Below are 25,744 nucleotides of genomic sequence, written 5' to 3'. Positions count from 1 at the left end.
CTCCTTTTCTTTTTTTCTTCCTCCTTTTTCTCTTTTCTTTTCTTTTCTTTTCTTTTCTTTTCTTTTCTTTTCTTTTCTTTTCTTTTCTTTTCTTTTCTTTTCTTTTCTTTTCTTTTCTTTTCTTTTTTCTTTCTTTTTTCTTTTCTTTCATTTTTTCCTTCTATTTTCTTTTTTCTCTTTTCCCCCTTTTTTTTTCTCTTATTTTGCTTTTTCTTTTACTTTTTCTTCTTTCAAGCAAAGCAAGAATATTTCGGTGATGGTTTGCATTGTTGTGAGTCTCAGAGTCTTCCATAAGGCACTGAAGGAAAAAATATCAGTTTTTCCTATTAAAAGTACATTGCACCATCATCAATGCGTGTCATGCCTGACACCTCGGAGAGAGTATGACTGGCTCAGGTGGTCCGAATCTGTGAAGTAGCCACATTCTCTGCTGCTTCTCCTCTTGCATGCTGTCAGGGTGAGGATCTATAATAAAACCAGAAAGATTTCATCACTGCCCATCAGCGAGAGGCAGGGAAGCTCAGCCTGGGGTGAGGCACAATCTGTGGGCAACAGGCAAACCAGGCTTTTCCAGAGTTGTGTTTCAGCAATTCAGCTCAACTTTTCATGCTTTAGAAATCACAATTTCTAGTGCAGAGGTTTTTTTGTTCTATTGTAGATCTTTTTGAGAATTCCTAAAAGCACTTACCTGACCTGACCATAGCTTAAAAAAAAAAGGGGAAGAAGTTACTAGCAATAGAGACGCAAATTCTGATTACAATAGTTTTTAAAGTGATTAAAATACTTTTATATCTACTGAACAAGCACAATGCTGGAGAGAGGACTTACTCCTTTCAACATGAAATCAGCTCTTGCTGTTTGTAATATAGGATGGTACCAAATCACTTCTACTCTGAGACTGCCACCAGAGGACATTGCAAAAGCCCTTTTGCAGCAGTTTGCCGATGCACACAGCAAAACAGCACACGTGGCTTAAAAAAACCCCCAAACCCAAACCAACCAACCAAACCAGAAAGAAAGAAAACCCAGAGGGTTTGAATTCCCGGCCCGTAGCCGTACCCCTAGATTTTCACACTTTCTGTGCCATACACATTGTAGCCTTCTCTGTAGGTGGCGTAATTCTGGGTGTTGGTGGCGGGAGCGGGTTTGAAGTTCTGCGTGTTCTTGGTGAGTTTCATTCGCTTGGACTCGGCCCGAGACTTGTAGCAGAACTCGATCAGCGCCACCATCATGGCCAGCCCCAGGCCTCCGACAAGGATATAGAAAACCCCGGCAACATTGCTCAGGCTCAGAGCGCTCGTCTTGTCCTAAGAGAAACCAGCCACGCCGTTAGTTCTTCTGTGAGGAGCAGACGGACAGACAGACAGCAGGCTAATTGCACACTAGTCCTAGCTGGAGTAACTACGCTCAGGGTGCCGAGTGTCCCGCTGGCGGGTCAGTGCTGTCCCCCCCCGGCCCCAGCAGCCCAGGGCTGCGCAGCAGTGACTGCTCTCTCTCCCACCCTTCGGCGGCTGAGATCCTGCCCGACTCCAAGGCGATGAGATTTTCTTTTTTACTTCCCTTTTTTTTTTCTTTTTAGCCACTGACTTCCCCAGGCCTTCGGCATCCCAGAGCAAACCCGCCTACAGCCGAACGCTACTGCTGGCAAAGGCACCTTGGGAAGGCTCTGGCAGGGAAAGTGGTGGCTGTGTAAAACAGCAGGTTTTACAGAAGGCCATTATAAAACTAGGAAAAAAAACCCCAAACCACTACACGCTTGGTTTTGGTGAATGCAGGTAAAATTATGGAGATGCTGCTAAACTTATCTACCTTTTTGTTTCAACAGTCAGGAAGAAAATACAACACCCTAGGAAGATGGTCAGTTACTTTAAGGTCCAGCAGCAGAGCCCTGAGCTCAACTACTATCTTTGGTGACCACGGGAATTACTGAATAAAACTAATCATTGTAACACAAAAAAAAACGCTGGCCAGGGCTTCTCTTCCTTCAGTACATGTCAGATGGGGCAGAAGGCTTGCGTTTTGAAAACCAGGATTCTGTAATCAGGTTTAACAGAGCTGTAACCCTTTTGCTGCTGCACCGGCCAGCTGGCTGCATGGCGAAATCGCTGCCCCTGGCTGGGCTGCCACGTCACGCCATGTCACATCGAGTCACGTCATGTCATCTCTTGTCATGTCATGCCAGCCCAGCTGGACAGGCAGATGCCAAAGCAACTTGCAATAAGGGGCCGTACCCAGGGAAGATATTCACTGATGGAGCTTGGTTTACGAATATCTCCAGGGAGAGCAAAGCTTGCATACAGCCAGAATAAAACACGATCTTGTATCTGCGCATTTCACAGGCAGTTCTACAACTGCAAACAGCCTGTCATTTAAACTAAAGATATTATTCATTTACACCTCTTTTCAACTAAGTTCCCTTCTGCAGCTGCTGGGCATTCCGATGTCCCAGGATCCCAAATTTCTCTAATACAACAGCTACAGGGTTGTGCCCTAAGCAACTTCAGTCCAGCTGAGATCAGTAAATTTTTATTATTGGCTTCAATGGAACTTGAAGCTGTCCTCCAACACTGAGAGGCTGCTTCCAAATTATAGTTTTCTGTTTCAGTGATTATAGAGAGCCCTTCCAAAGGCACCACTAGAGTTAGGCACTCAGCCGCGACTGATTTCAGCTGGAGCAGGATTTCTCCTCTTGGTGCCTTTGAAAACGTCCTTTACTCCAATGAGCCCAGCACTTCTACAGTGGTTTTCTCCTCAATGGTTCTATAAGCATGAAAAAAAAATATATCCCCTGTGTTTTCTTTGAAGTGAATGGTGCAAATAAAGATTTGCTGCAATTGGAGTGTGCGGCTACCGGACTGATCCACCCATCACCTCAGGGGTGGGATCCCCACTGGAGTCTGCAGAAGATGAGGAGCTGACTGGAGGCTGAGTGGTGTGGGAAAGGGGAGTACAGCAGCAAAATGTTTCGGAGCAGAAGAAAAAAATAGTATACAATAGTTGTGTAATGAGTTACCAATAGTATTTCTAATTTTGGTGGTGATGTTTTTTCTTTTTTTTTAAATCAAACCAATTTCAAATTGATTTGGGAAACAGGTCTATCCTGAAATTGTCCATTGTTAGCAAGCATGTCACTGTTTCCCAAACTGACATGTAGAGAATCTAAGTAACAATTTTGAAACAAAAATGTGTTTTTTCAATAGGACTAAAATATGAAAAAATGCTGGCCTGGATAAAATACATTGACTGTGCTGAAACTTGCACATCTAAATGATGATACCAGCTTTGGAGGCTTTGGGGAACTTATCTTTCCATGTTTTTCTAGCAAAATACTCAAATAGTAAAACATACTCACAACTACAACCTGCTACTGCACAAAAGAAAAATGCTGTCATGCTCAGAGACTTAACTATTTTTTTCTATTCTTTTCTTTCAACCTTCAAAATGTAAATATCAACTTTTGAAAGCCATTCTTTGTATAAACAAACAGTGGGTCAAAATGTGATTGCTAATCAGTACAAAAAGACCTTCAGCGACTGACCTTACTTCCGGAGTCCTTGGCTCCACATTCACCCTTATCGTACCACCATTTGTTTTTCAGCTTGTCTAAGATGCCTTGTTCACTGAGTTTCAATACTGCAAGGTTTACAGGAGTTCTTCACGTGGGAAATAACATAAATAACATTATATTATGTTATTTTATGTTATTCAATCTTTAAACTACTTTAAAACTATACAAAGCGATAAAGCAGGGTTCCTGGCCACAAAGTATTTACACTGCAGGCAACTGGATCATCCCCTTAAGTTAATGCTAGAGCAACGCTATATTACCAGGTCCTGCCCATATCGCTTTGAGTAATCGGCACTCACTGTTAAATGAAGGTAGCAGAAACAAAGCAAGTCCAATTTCCCAGTTTGGAACAGTCACAGGCAGTAGCTTTACGGTGGGTTTGATCTAGCAGGACCCCTCGTATTGCACTAACAGACAGCAAGCCCCACAAGTGAGCAATGGTGGCTTCTCACGGAAAAACAGCACCCGCACCTCCAGCCCCCCCGCGCCAAGGCTGTGGTGTGTGTGTCTGTGTGCACATCTGCAAAAAAACCCCAGGGTGGATGTCACAGAGGGAGGTTTTGCCAGCTGCCATGGCTGCTTCCCTGCCCGCGGTGGTTTCTCCAGCTCCAGGGCCGTGCTCGGAGGCCCCGTGCCGGCTGCTGCTCTCCCCTGGAGCTGCTGCAGCCTGAGCTCCGCCGGTTCGGGAAACTGCAGCAGAAAATAAGCAAATGCAGACCTTTACGAAACAAATTAGTGAACACGAAATGCAGGCTAAAAGTGTCCAGGGAAATGCTGGCAGGATGAAGGGGGCTGCCAAGAGCCCTTAGGCCCATGAGGACCTGAGCTTGCCCAGCCCTTCCCTGTGGAAAAGTGGTGCCCAAGGAGCCCTCGGTTGGGTTTTGTGATTTCCATGACGCCTTAGGGTTTTTTCTTGCCCACTTCCATGAGACAGGCTCCCTGTGTTAGGGACATCTTCAGTTCCCGCTCCTGCTTGAACAGCTTTGATCCCCGCTCCATGGCACTGGGGAGGAAAGGGATGGGTCCTGACCCTCCGGGATGCTGTGCCGCTTTGCACAGGGTAACACCAGGCAGGCACACACACGCATGGCGACCCTGCAACATGTCCCAGTGGGTGCTCATCCCCGCCTGCTGTCAGCGGAAGAGACACAGGAGCTCAGCCCACTTCTCACTCTCGCCACTCCCTGCATTTCTCCCATTCCTGCCCAAACTGCAGGACTCTCTGCAGAGCAGAAAAGACTGAGGAGAAAAGAGCAGCACAACCTACCCAATACACCTTAATTACAAGCTTAATTACATGGTGACATTTAGGGAAATGTCCAGAGGCTGGGTGAGCTCACAGCCCTCGAGCAGCCGCAGCGGTTGAGCCCTGCAATGCCTGGCCAGGGAGATACTGGAAGAAGCAGCTTGTGAAGAAAAGCCCCGCTCCCTCATCTGCCAGAAATCTGCCTTCAAGATGGCCGTGAGACTTCTCAGTGGCTGAAGCTGAAAAGTGCTGCCTGGGGCGGCTCTATGGCCCGTGGAAGGAGAGTGGGCAGGAGGTGTCACCCTGAAGGGTGGCAGCCCATGGAGACAGGGGGGACGACAGCCTGTGCTCAGTCAAGCCCAGTTAGGTTGTGGGGTATCAGGAGCAAAATGAGGATGTTCAAGAGCTCCTGAGCTGAATGTCCCACCGGCTGCACCACTGTGACCCAGCGTGACGTTATGGAGGCCAGTAGAGAGGGCAAAATTGGGGAAAAGCCATAGAGGTGGGGAGAACTCCTGGTCCCGGGCAGAGGCAGCACCATTCCTCCTAGTCTGCACAGGCTCGCTTTGACACCAGCCAGGAGTTTATTTTTCCAAAACGGCTATTTTTGGCTGTAATCTAATTAGATATCGATTAGAGAAGACTGTATGCACTGAGCTGGACACAGCCGACAGGTGACTGTGAAAAGCCACACGATACAGAAAGTGTTTGCTGCCTTGGTTCTGGCAGCAGGCACAGAGCCCCTTCACCAGGAGCCAGTGGCATCATAAAATGCCAGCTGTATCGTGGCTACGTTTGCATCCACCTCTAGGTAGGGATATAAAATATCAATAGGATCAAAGCTCGCTCCACAAATGCCCTGGGTGCTGTGGGTAACGCACCTGCGCCACTGGTTTATGCCGATGGTCCGATGGGGACTGGGCAGGTCCTGGCTAAGCCATCCCTGTGGACCCACCTCCTGGGCAGCTGCGTTGTGAGCAGGACCCCAGTGACGGTACAAGGAGCCGTGCAAGCTGAGTGCCTTTACCCACTTGTTACAAGCCCCAGCAGAAAGAGAGGCGTGGGTTATTGCTTAGAGAACTGTGCTCTCTTTTTAAATTTCATTTTTAAACTATCCAATTTAGAGAGATTTTGTGCAATACATCTTCCTGTTTTGAAAAGGACTGTGCAGCTGAGAATATACTAACAATAGGGAGAAGGTTATAAACACCTTTTCTCCTATCCACATATTTTATTGTGTAAATTTTCCCCTCCCCCCAGTCCTATTCCAAACACTATTTTTAATTTGCGTGACTTTCTAAACCCCGTATGGAGTAAGAGAATTTGCATAACATCCAATACATTATAGATTAGCTTTCACAACATTATACAGTATTGGGAAATGAGGAGGCTTAACATGCTAATTAGGGTGCTTTATTTTGTTTTTTTCAAAGCCAAGATTGCAGTTAATTGCGCACACGCAACTGCCAGGGTAGGAAAAAAAAAAGTAGTAAACTAAAATTATCTTAACTAAACAGATGGGAATTTGCCTCAACTGTGGTTTTTCACCATAGTTTTTCAAGGCCCTATTTGTCAGGTGAGGCACCGCAATACCTTGGCCCGGGTTGGGAAGCCGTGACGTGCTCCGTCCGACTGTGCCAGCTCGAGGAGCAGAGCAGGACGGGCAGAGGGGCGGCCAAGGAGCCGCGTGGGCCTCAGGCCTGCCAGGCCTTGGCCCGCAGAGCTGCGGTGGTGCTGGGGCGCTCCCGTGCTGGGGGGCTGAACACATCTTGCCTAGCATGGGAGGGCTGGTACGGGATGGGCAGGTTGTGTGGGGAGGTAGAGTGCCTTGAGGCAGAAGCTGGCGCATGTCCTCCCCTGCCTTAGCTCGTCCTGTCCCCGCCAGCATGCCCACGACCTGCGTGGCTGCTGCTACATTTGCCGATTGCTTGTGTCTGAGTAGCTGTCTAGCCTTGTTCAATTTAATTGTCAGAGTCAGGCTGAGGTCCTGGTGGAGATCCAGAAGGACGTGTCTGGATCGTGGTATTTTTCTGGCCAAGCACTCAGCAGCGTGCATTCATTGTGAATCCTCCGTGCTGCGACTTGTCTGGCAACTCAGCCCGTCTCAGAAAAGGTCCTTGGGCAGCACCAGCGCCTTGCCCATGCCAGCGGGTCGATGGCTACCAAGCTGGAAAGTGTTTTGTTTGCTCTTACAGATGGAAGCTCTTCTGGGAGGAAAGGCTTTTGGCTGTAGCAAGAAGATTTTTCACAGCTTGCCCAGGCACTGATTGTTTGCGGCGGGGATTTTTTTGTAATTGCCTTAGAGGCAGAGGAAGGGAAAGACTAAATGACTCGCCCGGGTCCTTTGGGAAGGTTGTGTCCCAGCTGCCCCAAAACTAGCTCAGAGCATCATTTGTTCAGTTTCTGGGTCTCTATCTCAAAAGACTTCCATTTCCTCATCTCTTTCCCAGGATAATGTTATGCTTTCTAGCTGCTTTTTAATTAGGCTGCTGTTGTTTGGCTGTACAGGATATCCTATGAGGTCCTCGGAACTTTCCCAGGTGGCTTCATCTGTTTTTCTTCTGCCTCTAATTTATGACGGGATTCTTTTTCATCTCCCCCTGTGTGGTTTCCAGCCCAGCTCTCTAGTACTTTGGCTGCTTTTATCGAAGTCAGAGGTTTGAGAGCTCATGCTCTATTGCGCTCTGAATGCCCAAGAAAATGAACTTAGGCAATTACAATTGGGGTATCAGCATTTCGGATGTCACAGGATGGTATTCTTGGGTAGAAAATGGCAGTGTTTTCCTTCCTCACCATAACTGAAGGATTTTTTCTGTTTGCTTGCTTGTGCTTTTCATCCAGATACAGTAGGTTTGGCTGCTTCAAGCTCATCCATATGAGGTTGGATCTGTAGGGCAGCTTTACCAGACCCCAATAAGATCTTTTCTGCTGACATCTACAAATGATGGGAAGACTTGAGTGTAAAGAAAACATATCAGGAGCCTCATACTGAATAGTATTGCCCCCCATGGCAAATTAAGCCATTTGCTATGGTTGATATATTTAAAAGAAGCATGATGTTAAGATCAGTGCCCATCTATTCCCACAGGCTTCACTTTATCAGTCTGCAGCAAACATGATTTTACACCTGGGATGGAGGTGGGTTTTATCAGTATTTCAGCAGTTTGGTTTCTCTGTTCCCCTGCTAGAAGACTCGCTCAGGGGCCGGCAGCGTTACCTTCCCTTCTTCAGCCATCACTTAGTGCTAGCAAACAAGCTGTGCCAGTCTCTTTCCAAATGCAAAGTGGCACCATCTCAAAGAGAGCCTCCGCTTCCCTTTGGCCCTGGGGCCTCCTGGCTGAAGCATTTCAGCCTCTCTTGGCTGGGGACAGCAGCCCCAGAAGTCTTGCTGCACCCCTTGGTGCTGGTGGCCCTGGGTAACCCGACAATGATGCTGAAGTGAACCAATGTTGGAAAACCAATGCACATTTACTCATTAAAATTTCACCCCTGAACTAGATCCCCAAAGCTTTGGGTTCAGTTTAAAAATCCTGGCCACTTCTCCCTCCAAATTCAGGGATCGCTACAGCACTTCTTTGCCATGAAGATGATTCTGCTTAAAATACAGGATCTTTCCCAGGCTGAGTGTGTTGCCCACGCTGAAGCGTAAGTTCATCCCTCAGAAGAATGAGCCGCTACATGCTCTTTGTAGAGCACCTGTTTCTATTTCATTATTATTTATTCGGAAAAAGGAGGGAACACAATGACGCAGAGCCCATGTGCTCTCTTTTCCGACTTCTCTTTGAGACACCCTCACCCTGTTTGAGGGATTGCTTGCCCTGCCTCCTCTCACCAGTTTCAGGTTAATTGCAGTAATTTTTGTCTCCCTTGAGGAAACTGTTGGAATTATAATATTTCTGGCTAGAACAATTCTGAAGTAGAAGAAAAGTAAATTAATCATCAAAGAAATAATTCTCAGTCCCATATGTGAGTAGGTGTAACTTCCACTCCTCTCAAACTATAAATTGCACCAGGTTTTTAATTTGGTTAGTGACCTTTTAGGTTCACTTTCATAATTTCACCTGTACCTATATAAAGGAGATAACCCAAACCAGGTATTTTACCTACTGCCATCACTCTAGCTTCTACTGCCTTAAGAAGGAGACCCAGCAGGCACGTAACTGCAAAAGCTGGCCAGGTTGCTCTTTCAGCAATCTGATTCCAGTTACTGGCCATTGTGTTTATGTACTGCTGCTGCAAGCAGGACCTTTTCCTGAATGAACTCAGACTGTGGAAAAGAGTCTGAGCAGCTTCTTGGAACAGTGCTCTTAGCTTGTGCAAAGAACATCCTGATCTTGCCAGGAAAGGGCCATTTTCCAGGAATGAATGATGGTACGTACTGATGCTAGTGGCTTTGGAGCCAGTGTTTGGGTTGGTCCTCCAAGCGGATACAGAGAACAGCCAGTGACCACTACAGGTGAGATTTAGGAACAAAAGCCACTTTGGGACTTGAAAATCTCACCCAGTAATCCGTAGGCTTTCATCAGTTGCATGTGACCGGTGTTTGAGTAGTATAAAGTCTTGGCAACACCGTAGTTTTGTTTATTACTTGCAATCAATAAAGATTTAAGTGATGATTGGAACAGCTTTGGGTAATTCGCATCCCATTCTATGCTCTAATGAATGTAATATAAATGTTATACCCAAAAATGATCATAGCCAAGGAGAGCAAATGAACACGGCAGACAGCATGCTGTTCTCTCAGACCAGATGAGCCGTTGCTCAGAATTAATTTAGAATTTTTACATGTAATCTTTCAGAAAAGCGAGCTGTGAAGAAAAGGTGTAACAAGCAAAGGCTCTTCCAAGCACTAATTAAAGAGCCTCCTTGGAGTTGCGCAGGACAGGGTGGGCAGTGCACAGGCTGCACCGAGTCTTCCAGGCTGTGGGGCTGCCCCAGGGCTCACCTGGCACCTTTCACCACCCAGGTTTTACAAATTGCAGGTGTTCCTCTACCCAGCATTGGCCAGTTTCTCATGTTCCGCAGAATATCTGGTGTATAGGGTATAGTGTGGCATTTTCTCAGCAGTGTTGCTTGCAGCATCTTAAGAGTCCAAATGTAGCTTTTCTGGGGGTAGAGTGTGAAGAAATCTCCCGTGACCTTGAAGGACGACCAGAATAACATCAGCGGTAGGAGTCTTGAAAACATCCTTCTTCCACTCATGCCCAAAGCTGAGACTCAGGATAGCAGAGAACAAGCTGCAGAAGAGCTGATCAGCATCCCAGCCCAGGAAGGATGCCCAGTCGGTGCTGGAGGACACCGGCCCCCCAGCAAGAGCTCCAACCACCACAGCTCCAGTGCTCTTACAGGTGGTCCCCGTGCAGGAGGGCTCAGTGGCTTCTGCAGTGCTACGCAGGCAGGATGCCTGCATGCCTGGCAGCACTAGGGAAGGATGTGTGCCATCTCACCCAGGGAGAGAGAGTGACGAAACTAAGATATTTAAAGCTGGTGGGAACAAGATCCTTCTCATGAGGCAGAAAGACGCTGGCTCCAAACGTAGGGTAAACATGCCCAACAGAAACCTTGTCCATTGCTAACAGGTCTGGCTGGAAGACCAGAGATGTGATGTCGCCATGTACTTACTCCAGCATCTGCCACGATGTGGAATTCTGTGTGGTCACTAACATGCCCTTCATTTCTTCCCAGCAGCACAACATCAGATGTCAAATAACTGGTTGGAGAAGCACTTCAGAAATGCAGGCGCACATCACTAGGGATGTGATATTTCCAGCAAAGCTGTTTGTGTTTTAATGTACCCTGGCACTGGCCGTTTGGGTACATCAGAGGAGGCAAAATCACAGCACCAAAGACACCCTTGTGCTCCAACTGCGTCACGCTGCAGGGGCACAGAACGGCTGTAAATCTGATCTAGTATCTGGCTAGGCCACGTTTATTGCTGATTTGTGGGATCAGAGCAACAAAAAGCCACAGGAGGTTTCTGGCAAATCTGCCCCTCTGAAGATCGCAAGATTAATGAAGAGTGACGTCCTCCCTCGGAGGCAGCGTGTGGCTCCTGCTGAGCTGTGCTGTCAGGTCAAGAGCTGCATCCTCTGCAAAGGGCTCTTAACCCTCCTGCCCAAATCCCAGTACGGGGAAGGAGGTGAAAGTCCATGGTGGTACCATGTCTTGGTTAGTACATTATAAAGTGTTTTTTTGACTAGTTTTACTTTTTAAGCCGTTTTATTTTTTATCTAATCCCTTTAATTTAGGAATCTGACATATTTAGAGCACTCTCACTTACACAGCAGGGATTGTTTTTTTCTGGTTTCTTAGGACCAAAGCTGTCCTGGCTGGCTGGAGCATCCCTGGGACTGCTGACCTCAGCACAAACCAACTAACAATGCTGTAACGTCAAAGAGTTCAGACCTTAAATGCCTGAGTTTCTAAAATTCACCTCGTAGTGTCAGAGGAAAGGCAAGTGAATTAAGGTGCAAACAAATGAGCATCCTCTTAATTCAGAATGCTCCCTAAAATCCTCTAGGGTAAAACTACTGAAAACAGTGAATTAATTGTTCCTGTTGGCATCACTGGCAAATCTCTAATTTCAGGGGAAGCAGAGTGGGAAGCTCGTTGCAGACATGTGGGAGGTGTCACCTTTACCAGGCTCTGAGAGGTAAATACCTGAAGGGGACACAGAGAATGACTGCACCACTGCTTTGCACTGAGGTTTCAGCTCCACGCACCCAGCACCACAGAGAAACCCCTCAAAGCCACGCACTAGGCCAAATCCCCAGCTACCTCCACGCAGCCCTGACGGGCGGACGGGCAGTCGATGCTATCGGGGCTTCTAGCCCTGCTCACTGCAGCAGAGTGGGCCAGAAGGCGAGTAGCCCGCTTGCCGAGCGCCCCCCACCAGCCCGCGTAGCAGCACAGGGCACTGACACAGGCAGAAATCAAGCCCAGGCACTCTGCTTAATTTGACAGGATACCATAAAAATCTCACTAATAACCATCTTGGTATCATTAAAATATAAAGATAGAAACAATCCAGGAAGTGATACCAAATCCAGCATTACTCTCTAGAGGGCACTGCTTGAGGTTAAAGACCCATCTACATGAAATAGGGCACTTTATTCCCCCAAACTCTATAAATCTCAGCCTGATCTGTAACTATTGAACAGACTTTTTGTCAGATCTTGCTACTGAAATAACTTCCTGACTGGCTACAAAACCTGTGGGTGAATGTAGTGCCCAAGCGCTCTGCTCTTTCCAAGACCAGATCTATCTGCCTCTCACAATCTACCAATTTAGCAATGTCTCCATTCCACAACTTCATGTTCTGCTATGCACCCATGCGTGAGGGATGGAAACGGGCTCATTATTAAAACTCACTGTGTTTGTCTAAAGACTACAGTTACCTAGTACTTCAAGCAGGAGTGAAGTGAGCCCTGAAAATATGAGCATAAAAACATAGGATCACTCACTATTTCTATTTGTTACCTTCTGTCTCAAAAAGTGAACTTCTGTCTTTCACATTGAACATTCTAATATTAATGGAAAAAGCACCAGGCATTTCCTTCTTTAAGAAATGAACACTCGCCAGGTCTTTGCTACCGTTTCAGACCTGCACCATTTTTCCCCTTGCACATCTACAAGATTTAACATTTGAGGGATTGAAATGCTTTATGAGCAGGCAGAAGAAGGGATAAAAGCAAAAGCCATCTAGTTTGAAAAGACAAAGAGCTTTCAAAATTAGAAGATTAAAACTCAGCGCCTCAAGCCCCATATAACCCCCAGTCACCTAAGAAATATACTGCATGTTTATGGCTAGGATAGCACTCGGAGGCACTGGGCACAGCAATAAATCCCCCGGCAGAAGGATATTGTTTCTCCTCAAAAGCAGAACCAGAAGCGGTTCCTGCTGTTCGAGGTGCTGAGGCCCCAGGTGCCCATGAGCCGTGTCCCAGGACTGCAGCTTCCCGGCTGCCAGCACTGGCCCTGTGTTCATCCCAGGCCATCGCCAACAGCTGGGCTGGGACATTTTGCCTCTTTTGTGCCTTTTTGTACTGAACGATGTCACAGGACGGCAAAAATCTTATCTATGAAGTAGCACAAAAGGTTATTCTTAATATTTGTTTATGCTGCAATATTGCCCTCTCCATTGGGAGATGGAGACAGGTGGTGGCCTCTCCTGCCTTACTGGCACGGTGGGTCACCCTGCGAGCGTTGCTTCTGCGCAAAGGGCACTAGTGACCCCTGCGCAGGGGTATGGGCCTGCAGTTCTGCTCCGGTGGCAAATGCCTGTAAATGGCTTTGGAAAGGGTGCTGAACACAGGTTTTGCAACAGCTGTTTGAACACTATGCAGATGAGCTTTCAGGGGATGGGGTTTTTAGTTACTGCAATAATTCTCCATTGTCCTAGTCTTCATCACTGTGTTTTTCCATAAATAGCGTTCTTTTTGGTCAGTTCAAGGTTTCTTACCCTTTTTTTTAAGAGGCAGGTTGGAGCAAGCACTGTATTCTGTCAGATTTTCCCCTGCAGTAACTAGGTACGCATTTTAAATTCAGGTGTTTTTTAACTGATGCTGTACTTGCTGCAGTGTGGAAGATAAACACAAACACACAATGCCATTGTTACGCCTACACACTCCCTGAATACACCTGCACAGAGCCAGGTGTGTTACCAGCTGAGACTGCAAGTTCCTCCACTCTTTGCAGAGAATTTGCAGCTTGTGTTTGGCAGTGGCAATTGTCTCCAGGAAAGCATATTTATATGTTTCATAAACGTAGCTCAAACAAATTAAACTCTGTACTAACAGGATCAGAATTTAATAGAAGTGCCAAGTGCTAATGCAATAATACATGCCTACTGGATTAGGAAACGCAAGCCATAACAAGTCACGGTAGTTCAGTTACAGCAGTGCCTGGGACTTGAGGTATAGATGTGGCGAGGGGGTGGGAGGAAGAACTACCTGAACAGGGACACGAGATAAGGGAGGGCAGATGCTTAATGTCATGCTCATACCTACAACATCTGAAACAGCAACGTGGATATTTCTTGTCATTGCCTGGATCCTTTCTAATCTGGATGGATATGAGCAAGAGACTCAACTTACCTTGTATATGGGCTATCCCCTCACCTTCTCTTTCTCTTGCCTCTAGACACATCAATTTTTCCCCCCATCTTCTACGAGTTATTTTCCTCTTGGGACGGCTTCTTCTGTGACTTCTGCTCTCAGGCTCCTCAGCGGGCTGCAGGTAGGTGCTGCTTAGTCCAGAGGCTACACGAGACATGCAAAGAATGTTGCTTGTATAAAGCTAGAGGTGTCCAACCCATGATTACAGTGCAGGTGAGCACAGAGAAATCCACCAGAGCAGCACAAGTGCCTGCATTCCACGTGAGCTCAATGCTGAAACATCAGAATTACTTTGAAGAAGAAGAAGAAAGGCATTTACTTTTCCCTTTGTATGTTAAGTGACAGCAGTTACCATTAAAGAGGCAACAGTTGAGCCCAGACCCCCAGGGAGATGTTCAAAGGACCGGCCCTGCTCCTGCTGTCGGCTGCTGGTTTTCCTTTTTAACTTCTCCAGTTCCAAGGAGCTCTGCCTCGACTTTTCCCACACCGATGTAAGCATCAGTAGGATAAAATGCAGGAAAACAATGCAGGATAAAATGACTCATGGAAGCAAATTATGGAAATTAACTGTTAAGCTCCACAGGTATTATCAACATGAGCGCATGAGTCACAAGTCTTTCTCTAAGACTTCTTGTGGCCGTGAGGGCAGGACGCAGTGTCACTGCTCAAGGCCCAGCTCTGCCGCAGCTGACACTGCACGAACACGTTTCTTGCTCGCTGAGGTCCAGCTTTGTCAGGGCAGCAAAGCTAGTCCCCACAATGCTAAAGGTTATACAGGCAAAACAAAACAGCGCCCAGTTCTCAGATGCCAACCCTGATTCCACCAGCTCCTTCCCAGTCTGGGCAACCTGCTCATCCCAAATTCTCGTTCTCAGTCTCCTCGTTACATCCCCATGAAAGCACCCTCAACCAATCTGCACAGCAGCACAGACACTCCTGCAAACCAGAGCAGGCTCTCTGCCCTTCTTGGCAACATTTTAAGCGAGATGCTTCAATGAACTCGTAGAGCATTAAGACTTCATTATTGGCACAAAACATTTCCTAATATGCTATAAAGCAATAGCTGTCAATTAAACAAATATTCTGATGTCTTCCTTTTAAAGTATTATTTTGCTTTGTCACTAATTTGCACAATATGATAATTTCATATTACCTTCCTAGCTCTGAGCATGAATTAGCTCTGTCTACTATCACTGGCTCTGATCAGCCATTTTATCTTTTTCCAGCTCATAACCCAGGCCTATAGAATGGACGGCAAGCAAATTCATGCTGATGAACATAATTTCAAACAAATTGCTCAAATAAATCGTGCTGCATCTTTTTAAGATAGCCATTTCCCCAAATGTTCTCTTTTAAGCACAACACGTTTGGCAATGGTGCTCTTTAGATGTCAGGTACCATCTAAAATAACGTATAACAGATTTCTTCTAAAAATATGCCACTTAAAAAAATTATGCTGCAAATGCTAACGGCTGCGCTGAAAATGTATCAAAGCAAAATAGTACAGAGAACTGGGGGAACAAATCCCATCTGTTAATGGCCACACTCACAGCTCGGACGAGCTTGGGAATGTGATGCTTGTTGGAGCATGGCCTGGAGTGCAGAACTCAATAGCACGCCAACAAAGTAATCCTACGATTAAAAAGAAACAACTGAAAAGTGAAGTAGCATTGCATTGCATGTCATTTCACAGATGTACTCCAAAAGAAATATCAGCCTAAAAAAGAATATATTAAAGAAATTAAGTCAAATAACTAACAAGGAATCTTGGCATGTGAAGTTGGCGAGACACTGCATTCAAACATTCTCCTTCTATGTTGGTTGTCATTAAACGTTACAGTGAAGGTGTAAGAATACAAGAAATGTATCAACAGCAGAACTACAGAAATCTATCTTGGCAGAAAATTGTTCCTATGCAACTGAATAATTAGTTTCACTTAAGTCACTCAGCCTGCTACCACCGTCTGCATTCCCTTTTGTCTATTTCTTGTTAAATCCTTATTCAGCCATCACTCAGCTCTGAGATGATAGGATTGTATAATAAACAAAATAATTAGTTTCCAAACTTGTAATACACTATAACATATTTCCTGGAATATGTTTTTTTTTTAACTGCTCTTTTGCATTCTCTCATGACTGAGAACTCAGCTCACATGTATCTGAATCTGAAGATGGTATAATTTTGCCATGAATCCAATGGATGAAACTAAATTCACGCTCATTTAGGAGAGCTAAGTGAACAAATTTTGATGCACGTACCAGAATGCCTGCACCAGCCAAGTCAGCTCACACGCATCACTGACAAATTATGTATGGATGGAGCACGTTCCCCTTTGGTCTTCTTAAATAAGGATCACTACCGAAACGTGGTAACTCCCCTTGCCAGGGCAGTACTGACAGCCGAGACACTGCAGGGCAGACTGGGACCCTCTGCTCCACACCAGCACTGGCACATACTGGTAGCACTGAAAATGAGACATATGCCAGCTGAAGCCTTTAAAATGATCTCATTAAAAGAGCACAATCTCTTTAGTCTTAAATTACAAGCAGACCCCAGGAGCATGAGATGCTCAAAGGACTAACCTTATGGTCTGTGTAACCAAATAGATTAAAAACTTGCAGAAAGTCAGTTTGATACCTTTTCTTTTTACCTGCTGTGAGACACAAAATCTTTGTGAAATTTGAAGTCACCGTTTAGTTTTCCAATGGTGATGAAGATACAATAACAAGAGGTGAGCTCACAACTCAGAATCATTCATCTCCACGCACAGGGGAACCACATACTAAACCAGGGAGGATGAGCATGGAGGGGCATTTTCTGGGTGACGGGGTCCTTTGTGGTGCAACAATGGGCACTGGCACAAGCAAAGAGGCTGCATACTTACCTCTGGCTTTCAGCGCAAGCTAGAATATCAGATTGCACAGAGGAACTCAGTTTAAGAAACTGGCACCATCGGTCTGCAACAACTCACAGCTACACACAGCTCCCTGGCAGTAGGTAGGAAAGCGGCTGATTACAAACTCGGGGCAGCGATTTCCCAAGCCTGGGTCTCTACTGGTGAAGCTAAGAGAGGTGGTCTGTCAGCCTAGCCAGTAGAGAGAGCTGCCCCAAGTGAGTAATGCTTCCCGTGCTGCCCTGTGTGACAGGGTGCAAGGTCTGTATCTCCACCTGAGCCACCTTCACCACCCCATCCTCTCGATTCCCCCCAGATACCACCTCTTTAAAGGGAAAATATGAACAGTTTTGAAGCGACTCCTCTGAAACACTCTATAAATGAAGCTGCATTCATGTAAACAACTAACTGGAGAGATGGGATGAGATGATGAGGGCAACTCAGGCTTCTGGTGGGAGGACGGAGAGGAGGAGAGAGAGGCCAGCGAGACTGTCGGGGCCGTAGCACCCCTAGGGCAGCACCGGTGTTCACCTTCCCCGAGAGGGCAGCAGGGCAGCTCCCGCAGGGCTGGGGCACATGAACTCAGTGTTAGCGGCTGGCGATGGGGGTGTGTGCTGCCGGGACGGCATCTGCCTGTCTGCCGCAACACCGCAGCATCGCAGTCTGGAGCGTTCTGTGCCTACAAAATGTTACCTCAAAAGACAAGCCACTTCATGATGAAAAAACCCTTCAATTTACAGCATCTCTAGAAACAACAACTAACCCCTTCTCTGCTTCCCCCAGCTTAGCCTTCTGCGGGAGATCCTTTCCCAGTCACGTTCTCCTCCTTGGGGACTTCTGCCAGCTGAGCTGTGCCCCTGAGAACTGACATCTGTCACTCAAACAAACAAGCAGCCCTTCATCATGGCATGTTATGACAACCTATGGAAAGGCAGTGCTTTGCGATTTATGGATTATAACGGCAAAATGCTCCTGTGTTTGCTGCCCTTCCCTCTTTACTGGATGCCCATCCGTGGTATCAGGGCACACTTGACTCCAGTCCCTTCATGTTCAGTGACCAGGGCCAAGGGCTGCTAACAGACCTGTTGCTCTTTGTAAAAGGTCCTTCAGCACAAGCTAAAATAGAAGGATGGCCCTGCCCTAATTATGACCATTTTAAAAAGCCTTTTCAGTTTCCTTAGGGCTGTAAAGCATTAGTTGGCTGGGTTTAATTCAATGAACTTGAAGCAATGAAGTTCATTGAAGCTGGTTTGTACAGAGTCTTCTTTCATGGAGGCAGCATGAGACAATGCCGTGCTGGATCCCAGGAGAATATTAAACATTTAATATACTGGCAAGTATAACATTATATAAAAATGTTACATGAAGGATGAGCAGCAGAGCTAAAAAGCATAAAAAAGCTTACGCTCATCTCCAGGCTGCTGCTGAGCACTGCAGGCCTTTAGTTACTGAACAAATTTGAATTTGAGAGCTTCTCCTTCCTTCATTATTACGCAGTGGCTTTAGCTAACATCAGAGATGAGTAATTTCCTACATAGCCAACTGTAAGCAACTCTTATGAATAGAATGCAGCAGTAATTTGCAGCAATTGTCCAAAACTGCAGTTTACTGAAAATACTGTTATTATTGATTCTGGACCAAAGCTGAAGCATTTTTATAAGAGAGATTAGGAGTTACTGTTCCTTAAGGAACTGGTTTTACTAGCTGTAGGAAAGTGACACTATGAAAATTAATCTCAGTACTTTTCAGCATAACAATGTCTTTTAAATAATTTTTTTTTGTAATTCCTGTACCCAAGGTGACCAGTAGTACCCAGCCTGGTCCAGCTCCAGCTTCTCACCAGGTTTAAGACTGCAGAAATCGCCAGTTTTACAGGCTGACTTTGGCAATATGAAAGTACACTGGTTTACTGCTGCAGTACACAAGCTCATTAAAGCAGCTTTGAGAGTCTCACTACTGTACAGCCTGAAAGTCTGCGAGAAGCCTCAGCTCAGCAGAAGGCAGTGACAGATCTGTCACTGGCGTTACTGGAGCTAGGATTTTAACCCACATCTGTTTCAAAAGCACAACAAATACAGACGTAGTGCTCCTGCAGATGTGTGTGCAGAGACTGGTCAGCCATGTACAAAAGGTGACATCTGATTATTCTAGGCAAAACTACCAAAACCTCTTTCCCTAAGACTCAATTACAGTTTGGTGCACCAAACACTTACTTCCCTGCTGTAAGCAATACACCTCCTGTTTTAGCTTTTCCTATTGCAAACTCTAGCTCCCTATACATTGCTGACATTGCTGTTACTTTACTGTTAATGGATGACTACCACCTCTGTGTAACTTTATGTCTTCACTATGATCATTGCTTGACTTATCTCTTGCGATCAGATGAGCAGCCATCCTTTCTCTGCTTAAGCTACAGACTCACCCAAGCAGCCCTTCTTCGAAGACCAGGCTCCTCTCAAGGTTTCCAATGGCACCAGTTCAGGCCAGCAAAGCAGCACGTGCTAGTACTAGTTTGCTTGACCCCTCCCCAGAAGAGCAAAGGAGAAAAGAGCCCTCCCACCTCCAGGTGTGTGTTGGCACAGCTGACTCTAGTGAAAAAAACCCTTTCAAAATCCACTCTGCATCACAATCAAATCATGGAAAAGGACCAAAGCCTTGTCCTCAGGGGTTAGCACAACAGCCAGATGTCATCACTGGTTTCCTGTACAGTTACAAACACTGATTTGCTCTGCCTAGGTCCCACCAATACTGGTCTTTCTATCTGTTAGTTAAACAAGGTTTCCAAGCTTGACCAAGCCTGCTGATGATATTAAACAAGATCATTTCTTTGAAAGAGCTACTGGGGCAAGCAAATGGCTTTTTTTTTTTCCCCACCACAATTATTCAAATGGTTTTAATCTGTGGTGGTTTTTTTTGTTTTTTTTTTTTCCTTGAGAAGTAAAATAACAGCCTTGCCGATTACTCTTTGCTAAGGTACCCGATTGTGGTGACATTGAGGCTGACCTTGGAGTCACCTCCCCCGCTGCCGCACTCTCCTTTGTCGTACCACCATTTGTTTTTCAATTTGTCCAAGAGGCCTTGCTCATTCAGTTTTAATACTGCCAGGTTAACAGCATTTCTTGAAACGATAAAACATAACTTGTAAGAAAAAATGCACAAATGCTTAGGAAATCGTAACGTATAAAAAAAGGAGCACAAGAGGACAAATTGGCTAAAATTTCACAGAACGTGGAGCTATCAAAATGTCTGTACAGCAAATACAGGGTTAAATATTGGAAGGTGGCATGGAGGATAACATTTGCTCAAAACTGAAGTGTGCGGGATGGGGAAATCGTCTTTGAGAAAAAAAGTAACAAGAACACCACATCATGCAGTTAACATTCGTCACATATGGCAGGTTAACTCGGCTTTTACCATTTAAATTGAAAAAGCCATTGAACTGTAAAATTAAAACAGCAACAAACAATCAGAAAGGACAACACGAAGAGAACACTAAAAAAATGGATGCATTAAATAAACGAAACCATAATTTACCGTCTTATTTAACTCCATGGAATATTGAAGATTTTAAACTTTAAAGTTACCTCAAAATCCACAAGAAAGAAAATGACAACACAATACATCAGGGTAGGTGGAATACTATAACAACATGGATATTGTTATATTATTCCACCCACCTTAATGCTGAGCCTTTGGGGGTTGCTACACCATAGCCCTTGGAATCCAGGTTGCCTCCAACTTTCATGGTGTCGCAGGGCTTGCGCTGCTCGATGTACTCGTTCATCGTCGACTCCAGCAGGAAGGCAAACTTCCCCTTCGACTTCCGCACCCTCGCCACCCCGTCCGCCGTCGTTTTGGTGAACACCGAGGGCTCGGCTGACTTCATGTACGACCACATTTTCTCATAGACAGCTATTTTTGACCTCTGGGAGAGACAAGAGGAGGAAAGGATAAGTCATGTTGGCAAGGGCACAGGAATGAGCTACTTGGGCTTAGTGGTATAATTAACACTGTGCAACTGATTAATCCTAACAAATAAAAAAGTCAAGGTAGCTCAGAGGGAGAGACACATTGGCCCCTGAACAATGATCAAACCATAAAATGATGGGGGAGGGGGAAACGTATCTCAGACATTTGTTCTACTAATTGCCATCGGATTGGCAGCCCGGCAGTCAGAGTGAGTGACGGCGTGTGCCCGTCCCAGCCCTGCGGGTCCTGCTCTGTGGCGGGTCTCTCCGTTGCACGCTGCTCTGCTGTGGAACCAGGGGGAGGATGTTAAATCCTAGCTCATCCATCACGGCCAGCAAATGCAAGAAAAGCCTCTCCTCTTCGCACAAATTCTCAGCATTGGGTTTTGTGCTAACTCGAAGCTAGGAAACACCACCATTTCCTTATTACAATCTCCCAGCGAGGCATGAGTCTGCTTTTCACTGCGGCGATGGCAGGTCTATGATACAGGAGACCAAGACAGCTCTAGTTGTTTCTAATAGAAATGCTTGTATGCAGGATAAATGGCAATTACAAAATCCTTTATGAATCAAACTTTCAAAAATCAGTTTCATATTTTCCTAAAAGATAGCAAACAGAAATATTAGCAATAAGCTGAAAAAATTGCTTGTTGATAGCTTGCACATCATGTATATATATTTTTTCCTGTTTTCCTCGTTTCGAGACTAAGCCAATCCTAACAGCCTCTAGCTCAGCATATAGGTTTTGTAAACCTGGAAATGTTGAGAAATGCATTGCTTCCCTTTCTCTCTCTTCCTCATCAGTAATATTTAAACCATACTCAGATCTTAAAGCCACCTCCAGACTCTTTAGCATTCATATCCTGAACTACTGGTTAAACTTTCCTGCTCAGTCAACAGAAGGCAGTAATGCCAACTGTATTTCTCTCAAGTCTAGAAATCCGAAGGATTTATATAAGGCTTTTGGCCCAAGCTGTGGGCATCTCGAATTTATGCCTCCTACTCCTTGCCAGTTTCCTGTCCATAGCTTTCCTTCCACAATGGGAATGAGGTGGGCAGTAGCTAAATCTAGTTCAAATTTAACAAACTTGTGGCAGAAGACCACTAATGTCCATCAGCTTGATGATTGAGACATGTTTCCTCCTCATTCAGGACAATTTAATATGTTTTGAATAATGTAATGCTTAACAACCAGCCTCCAAACAGTTCACAGGGAGTAAACACTGCCTTCCCCGCTCTTCAGATTAACATGCTCTGCTAGCGTTGCTACGACGGATGGAGAAGAGCGTGGAGGGCATGGGTTTATTTTAATTATCCTTCCTGATGAGGTGAAAAACTACTGAAAATGCAAACCAATTAAAATCAGCCCAGCTGACAACAGGAAATCAGACAGACAACAATACAGTGCAGCTTTGTTAGGAGCTGGCGGGGTGCTGCGGTGTGAGAAACAAGTGAGAGGAATTTCAACAGAGAGCGTTTCTTGGCTGAAGATGGGCTGTACGGCTCCACTGGTCCAGCATCAGAAATGAAGAAGCGGTGCGAGGGAGGGGGATGTAAATAGGGCTTGAAATGGTTCTTACATGGGTAAAAGAAGGAATTGGGGGATTTGCCTGGCATCTTCCTGCAACAGCAAACACTGAACAACCGGACAACAATTGCTCTGAAGTCATGGGGGAAGCACCTTGATGCATGTGGATGTCTTCACACCTCCTTCCCTGACTCCCAGGGCCCAGCACCGCTCCCAGGAGGGGCTGCGGGGACTCTGGGGCTACCAGAGAAGTCAGGAGGGGATGGCTTGTCACTGGCTGAGCAGCTGTCACCGTCCTCGTGCCCTGAGGGCAGCAGAACCTGTAGGACACCAGTGTGAGAAGCAGAGTGGGCTGTGCAGGAAATCTAACAGGCAAAAGGAAGGTACCAATACATCTTTACCCTTTAAATACCTCAGCAGTCTCCAGCGGTTAGCCTTCAAAACCTGTGCATGCGCTACATACGCTTTCGCTTGTTTTCCTCTGCAGTCTGCCTTTCACTACACAGATAAACCAGAATTTTTTTCATCTTCTACCTCACACCAGAATATGTCTTAAATAAGTTCCTTCATACTCTTTCCAACTGGCCTGACTACCTAAAAGCAAATGCCAATACATCTGTGCATTGTTAATAGTAACAGTTATCTGAGGAGAGCCAACAGCACGCTCAGGGCTGCAAAAGGTCTAAACAAAGCACATTCTCTGCTCCAAGGGCAAAGGGTGAATATCATCGTTCATGCTTCAAAAAACCAGATTCCATGAGTCGAGAATGAATCTCCTTTCAGCTTTAACAAATAGCCTAACCTTTACAGTTTGCTCCATTCATTTAACTCTTTTGGTCAACGTGGTTAAAAATCAGTACGTTTCCGCATGACCATTGCCCACCTCTTCTTCTGCCAAGTGGCATTTGCATAATGTCTTGTTTTTATCCATTTAACTAAATGAGTATAACAGTCTGATCTAGTAGAAGTAGACAAAAATGCAAGCTAGAAACGAACACATGGATTGGGAAAGGTTAAAATAAAATTCATCGAGCACATGTTAGTTCTGGAGCAGCCAGAGCCTGGCTGGGAGATGCCAGGGGAGGGCTCATGGGTGTCCCAGGAGCAGGGACCAAGGAGCTGATGGGCTCTGGCCACTGCATCCTGCTTGGTTAGTGCTGCTCTTTGCTGCCAGTCCTCTCATTCATAATGAAGCCACAATAATGATTTATGGTGTGGCTTCTTAGAGAAAGGGACAGTGCCACCGGAGGAGCTGTGGAACTTGCAAACCCGCTCAGAAGTGCTCGAGGGCCGTATTTTACACCTGCTCAGCAACATGAAATGACGAGTTAGACTAAAACTGGCCAAAGACGCAACAAGATAAAAGGAAAGATGGTATTTCAAGTAAATATTTTCCTTTTTCAATTTTTCAGTTGCCTTAAGTAAAACCAAAACCAGAAGCCCCTAAAAGACTTCCAGAAAAGGAACATTTCTTTCCTTTTTAACCATAAAGCTGCAAATCTTGGGCTGAAAGAACATTTTCTGCAGAACATCTTCCTCCTCTGCAGCCGTTCACACCGCCCACCGCAGCCCTGCCAGTGCCTGGTGCCCCAAAGGAGTGTGACACCCGCGAGAGGGGACAGCAGAAGAAACCATAGAGAAAGGATTTACGCTCCAAAAAAAGGTAAGGTCTGACAGGTCTGCACTGCTGCTAGAATTCAGTGGCAGTAAAACATTTTCCCTCTCATTAAAGTGTTACTTTTAAAGAGATACTTAGAAAAAAGCTTAAAAGCAAAGATTTAAACCAATTCAAAGCCCATAACTGCAGTAACTCCCTATGCTCTGTAACTCCTATTTCATTTCTTTGACATTGCTCTCAAGAAGTCCGTCACATGCATTTCCTCAGGATTTCAAGGGGATATTATTATAATTTTCTTCTTAAAAGAAACCTTTTTCGGTGTTTCATCTAGGCCTTGGGACACATTAAAGCATCTTTTCATTATCACAGCCTTACTGCAGATATAAATAGAGCCAGCCTTTGCTTTCTCAATAGCGCTGGCTTTTTTCTTTATTTGGAGATGTTTATGCAGAATTATGAGCCAAACACACCTCAGCCCAAGGGTGTAGGCAGCTCTCTTCTGTGTCAGCAGAGCTGGCAGCTCTCATGCTGGCCCATTACTAAGCAATGCCTAAATACATGCTGCTTCTGGGTAGCAATGCGTTCCTTTAAAAAAAAGTGCTGATTCAATCAGTCCACAATTTTAATACCGTCCTTCATTCTAATTCTCCTAGTTTTGATGTGTGGTTGGCTCCAGTGCTGAAATGAAAATCAAACAAGCCCACCATGTGCCATAGCATCAAAACGCGCAGCCTGAGTGGGGCGTCCGTGCACTGCGGGCAGGTTTACCTTGCCCTGGCTTCTCCAACCCATTCAACAACAATGACCAACCCCCACACTTGCAAACCTGCCTCCAGCTGAGTGGGACCGGATGTCTTGGTGTCACTTTTGCACATCCCAAAACGCCTAGAGTTACATTGCAAAACTGGGCACACCTCAAATAATTCCTTGATGTCAGTTAAATTCAGATCTAAAATATCTTTGTGACTGAAGCCTTCTCCCATTGCCCGAATCACCTTTCCCCCTCTGCAGATATCTGCCTCAAGCTTCTGCTACAAGTGACATTGCATCACCTCCTCCACAAAACAGCATTTTTCCCCTATAGTTACAGGTATGCCCTTTGCCTATTTTTGAACATTCCACCCTCCTTGCCACCTCTGTGACCTGCAGGTCTTCTTCAAAATGCCCACTTCATGCACTCTGTTGGGATGTTTTATTAAAATAACCAAAATGGTCCTTTGTTTATTACAACTGGCACCAGGAAATTATTTCCTAGCAGTCAAGCTCAAAATGTCCTCTTAGAGGTGATTATTATTGATTATACAGTCATGAGCCAAATTCACCCAATTTTACTTTTAAAATTCATTTATATATTCTCCCTTTTTCATCTGTTTATAATTTTAAATTATACTAAATTTTTTCATCTCTGTCTTCAAAACTAAAAGAGCGAAAAAAAAACAAGAGGGAAGAGAGAAAGAGATAAGGTCCCCAAGTGATCCAGGAGCTGGGCTATAAGGAAGATCAGGAGAATGCCTCATAATAACCGTGGGCAACACCCGTGTAAGAAATGGATCGGGCATACTGGAGAGGGAGAGGACTCAGAAGGAAGCTGGTTAACAGCTGCCTGGTTTCTGAGCTGAGTCCAGCCTATATAAACTTCACACTGAAATGCATCAAATGGGAGTGAGGGAAGCGCAAAGCAGACGGGGCATCCTGACTGTGGCACACACACAAAGGCAGGCAGAGACATCGATAAGGGGCCTAAAGCAGCAGAGTTAACACACTCCTGTGCTACACCAGCCCTATGACCACTTTATAGCTCTTTAA

The 25,744-nt window shown here is 45.5% G+C and overlaps 1 protein-coding gene across 1 annotated transcript; it reads right to left on the bottom strand.

The window, feature by feature from the left end:
- Window positions 1–219: 219 nt before the first annotated feature.
- LOC104269909 (glutamate receptor 3-like) lies at window positions 220–20,749 on the bottom strand (the record flags this gene model as incomplete). Its single annotated transcript, XM_009871178.1, has 4 exons — window positions 220–465; window positions 1,060–1,307; window positions 3,539–3,653; window positions 20,502–20,749. Coding segments are annotated over 3 exons (609 nt in total), but the record flags the coding sequence as incomplete, so codon positions are not given.
- Between the last annotated feature and the right edge of the window lie 4,995 nt (window positions 20,750–25,744).

Source organism: Apaloderma vittatum, unplaced genomic scaffold (genome assembly GCF_000703405.1).
Source record: "Apaloderma vittatum isolate BGI_N311 unplaced genomic scaffold, ASM70340v1 scaffold936, whole genome shotgun sequence".
In the NCBI taxonomy this organism is placed as follows: Eukaryota; Metazoa; Chordata; class Aves; order Trogoniformes; family Trogonidae; genus Apaloderma; species Apaloderma vittatum.
This window is presented reverse-complemented; position numbering and strand designations above follow the sequence as displayed.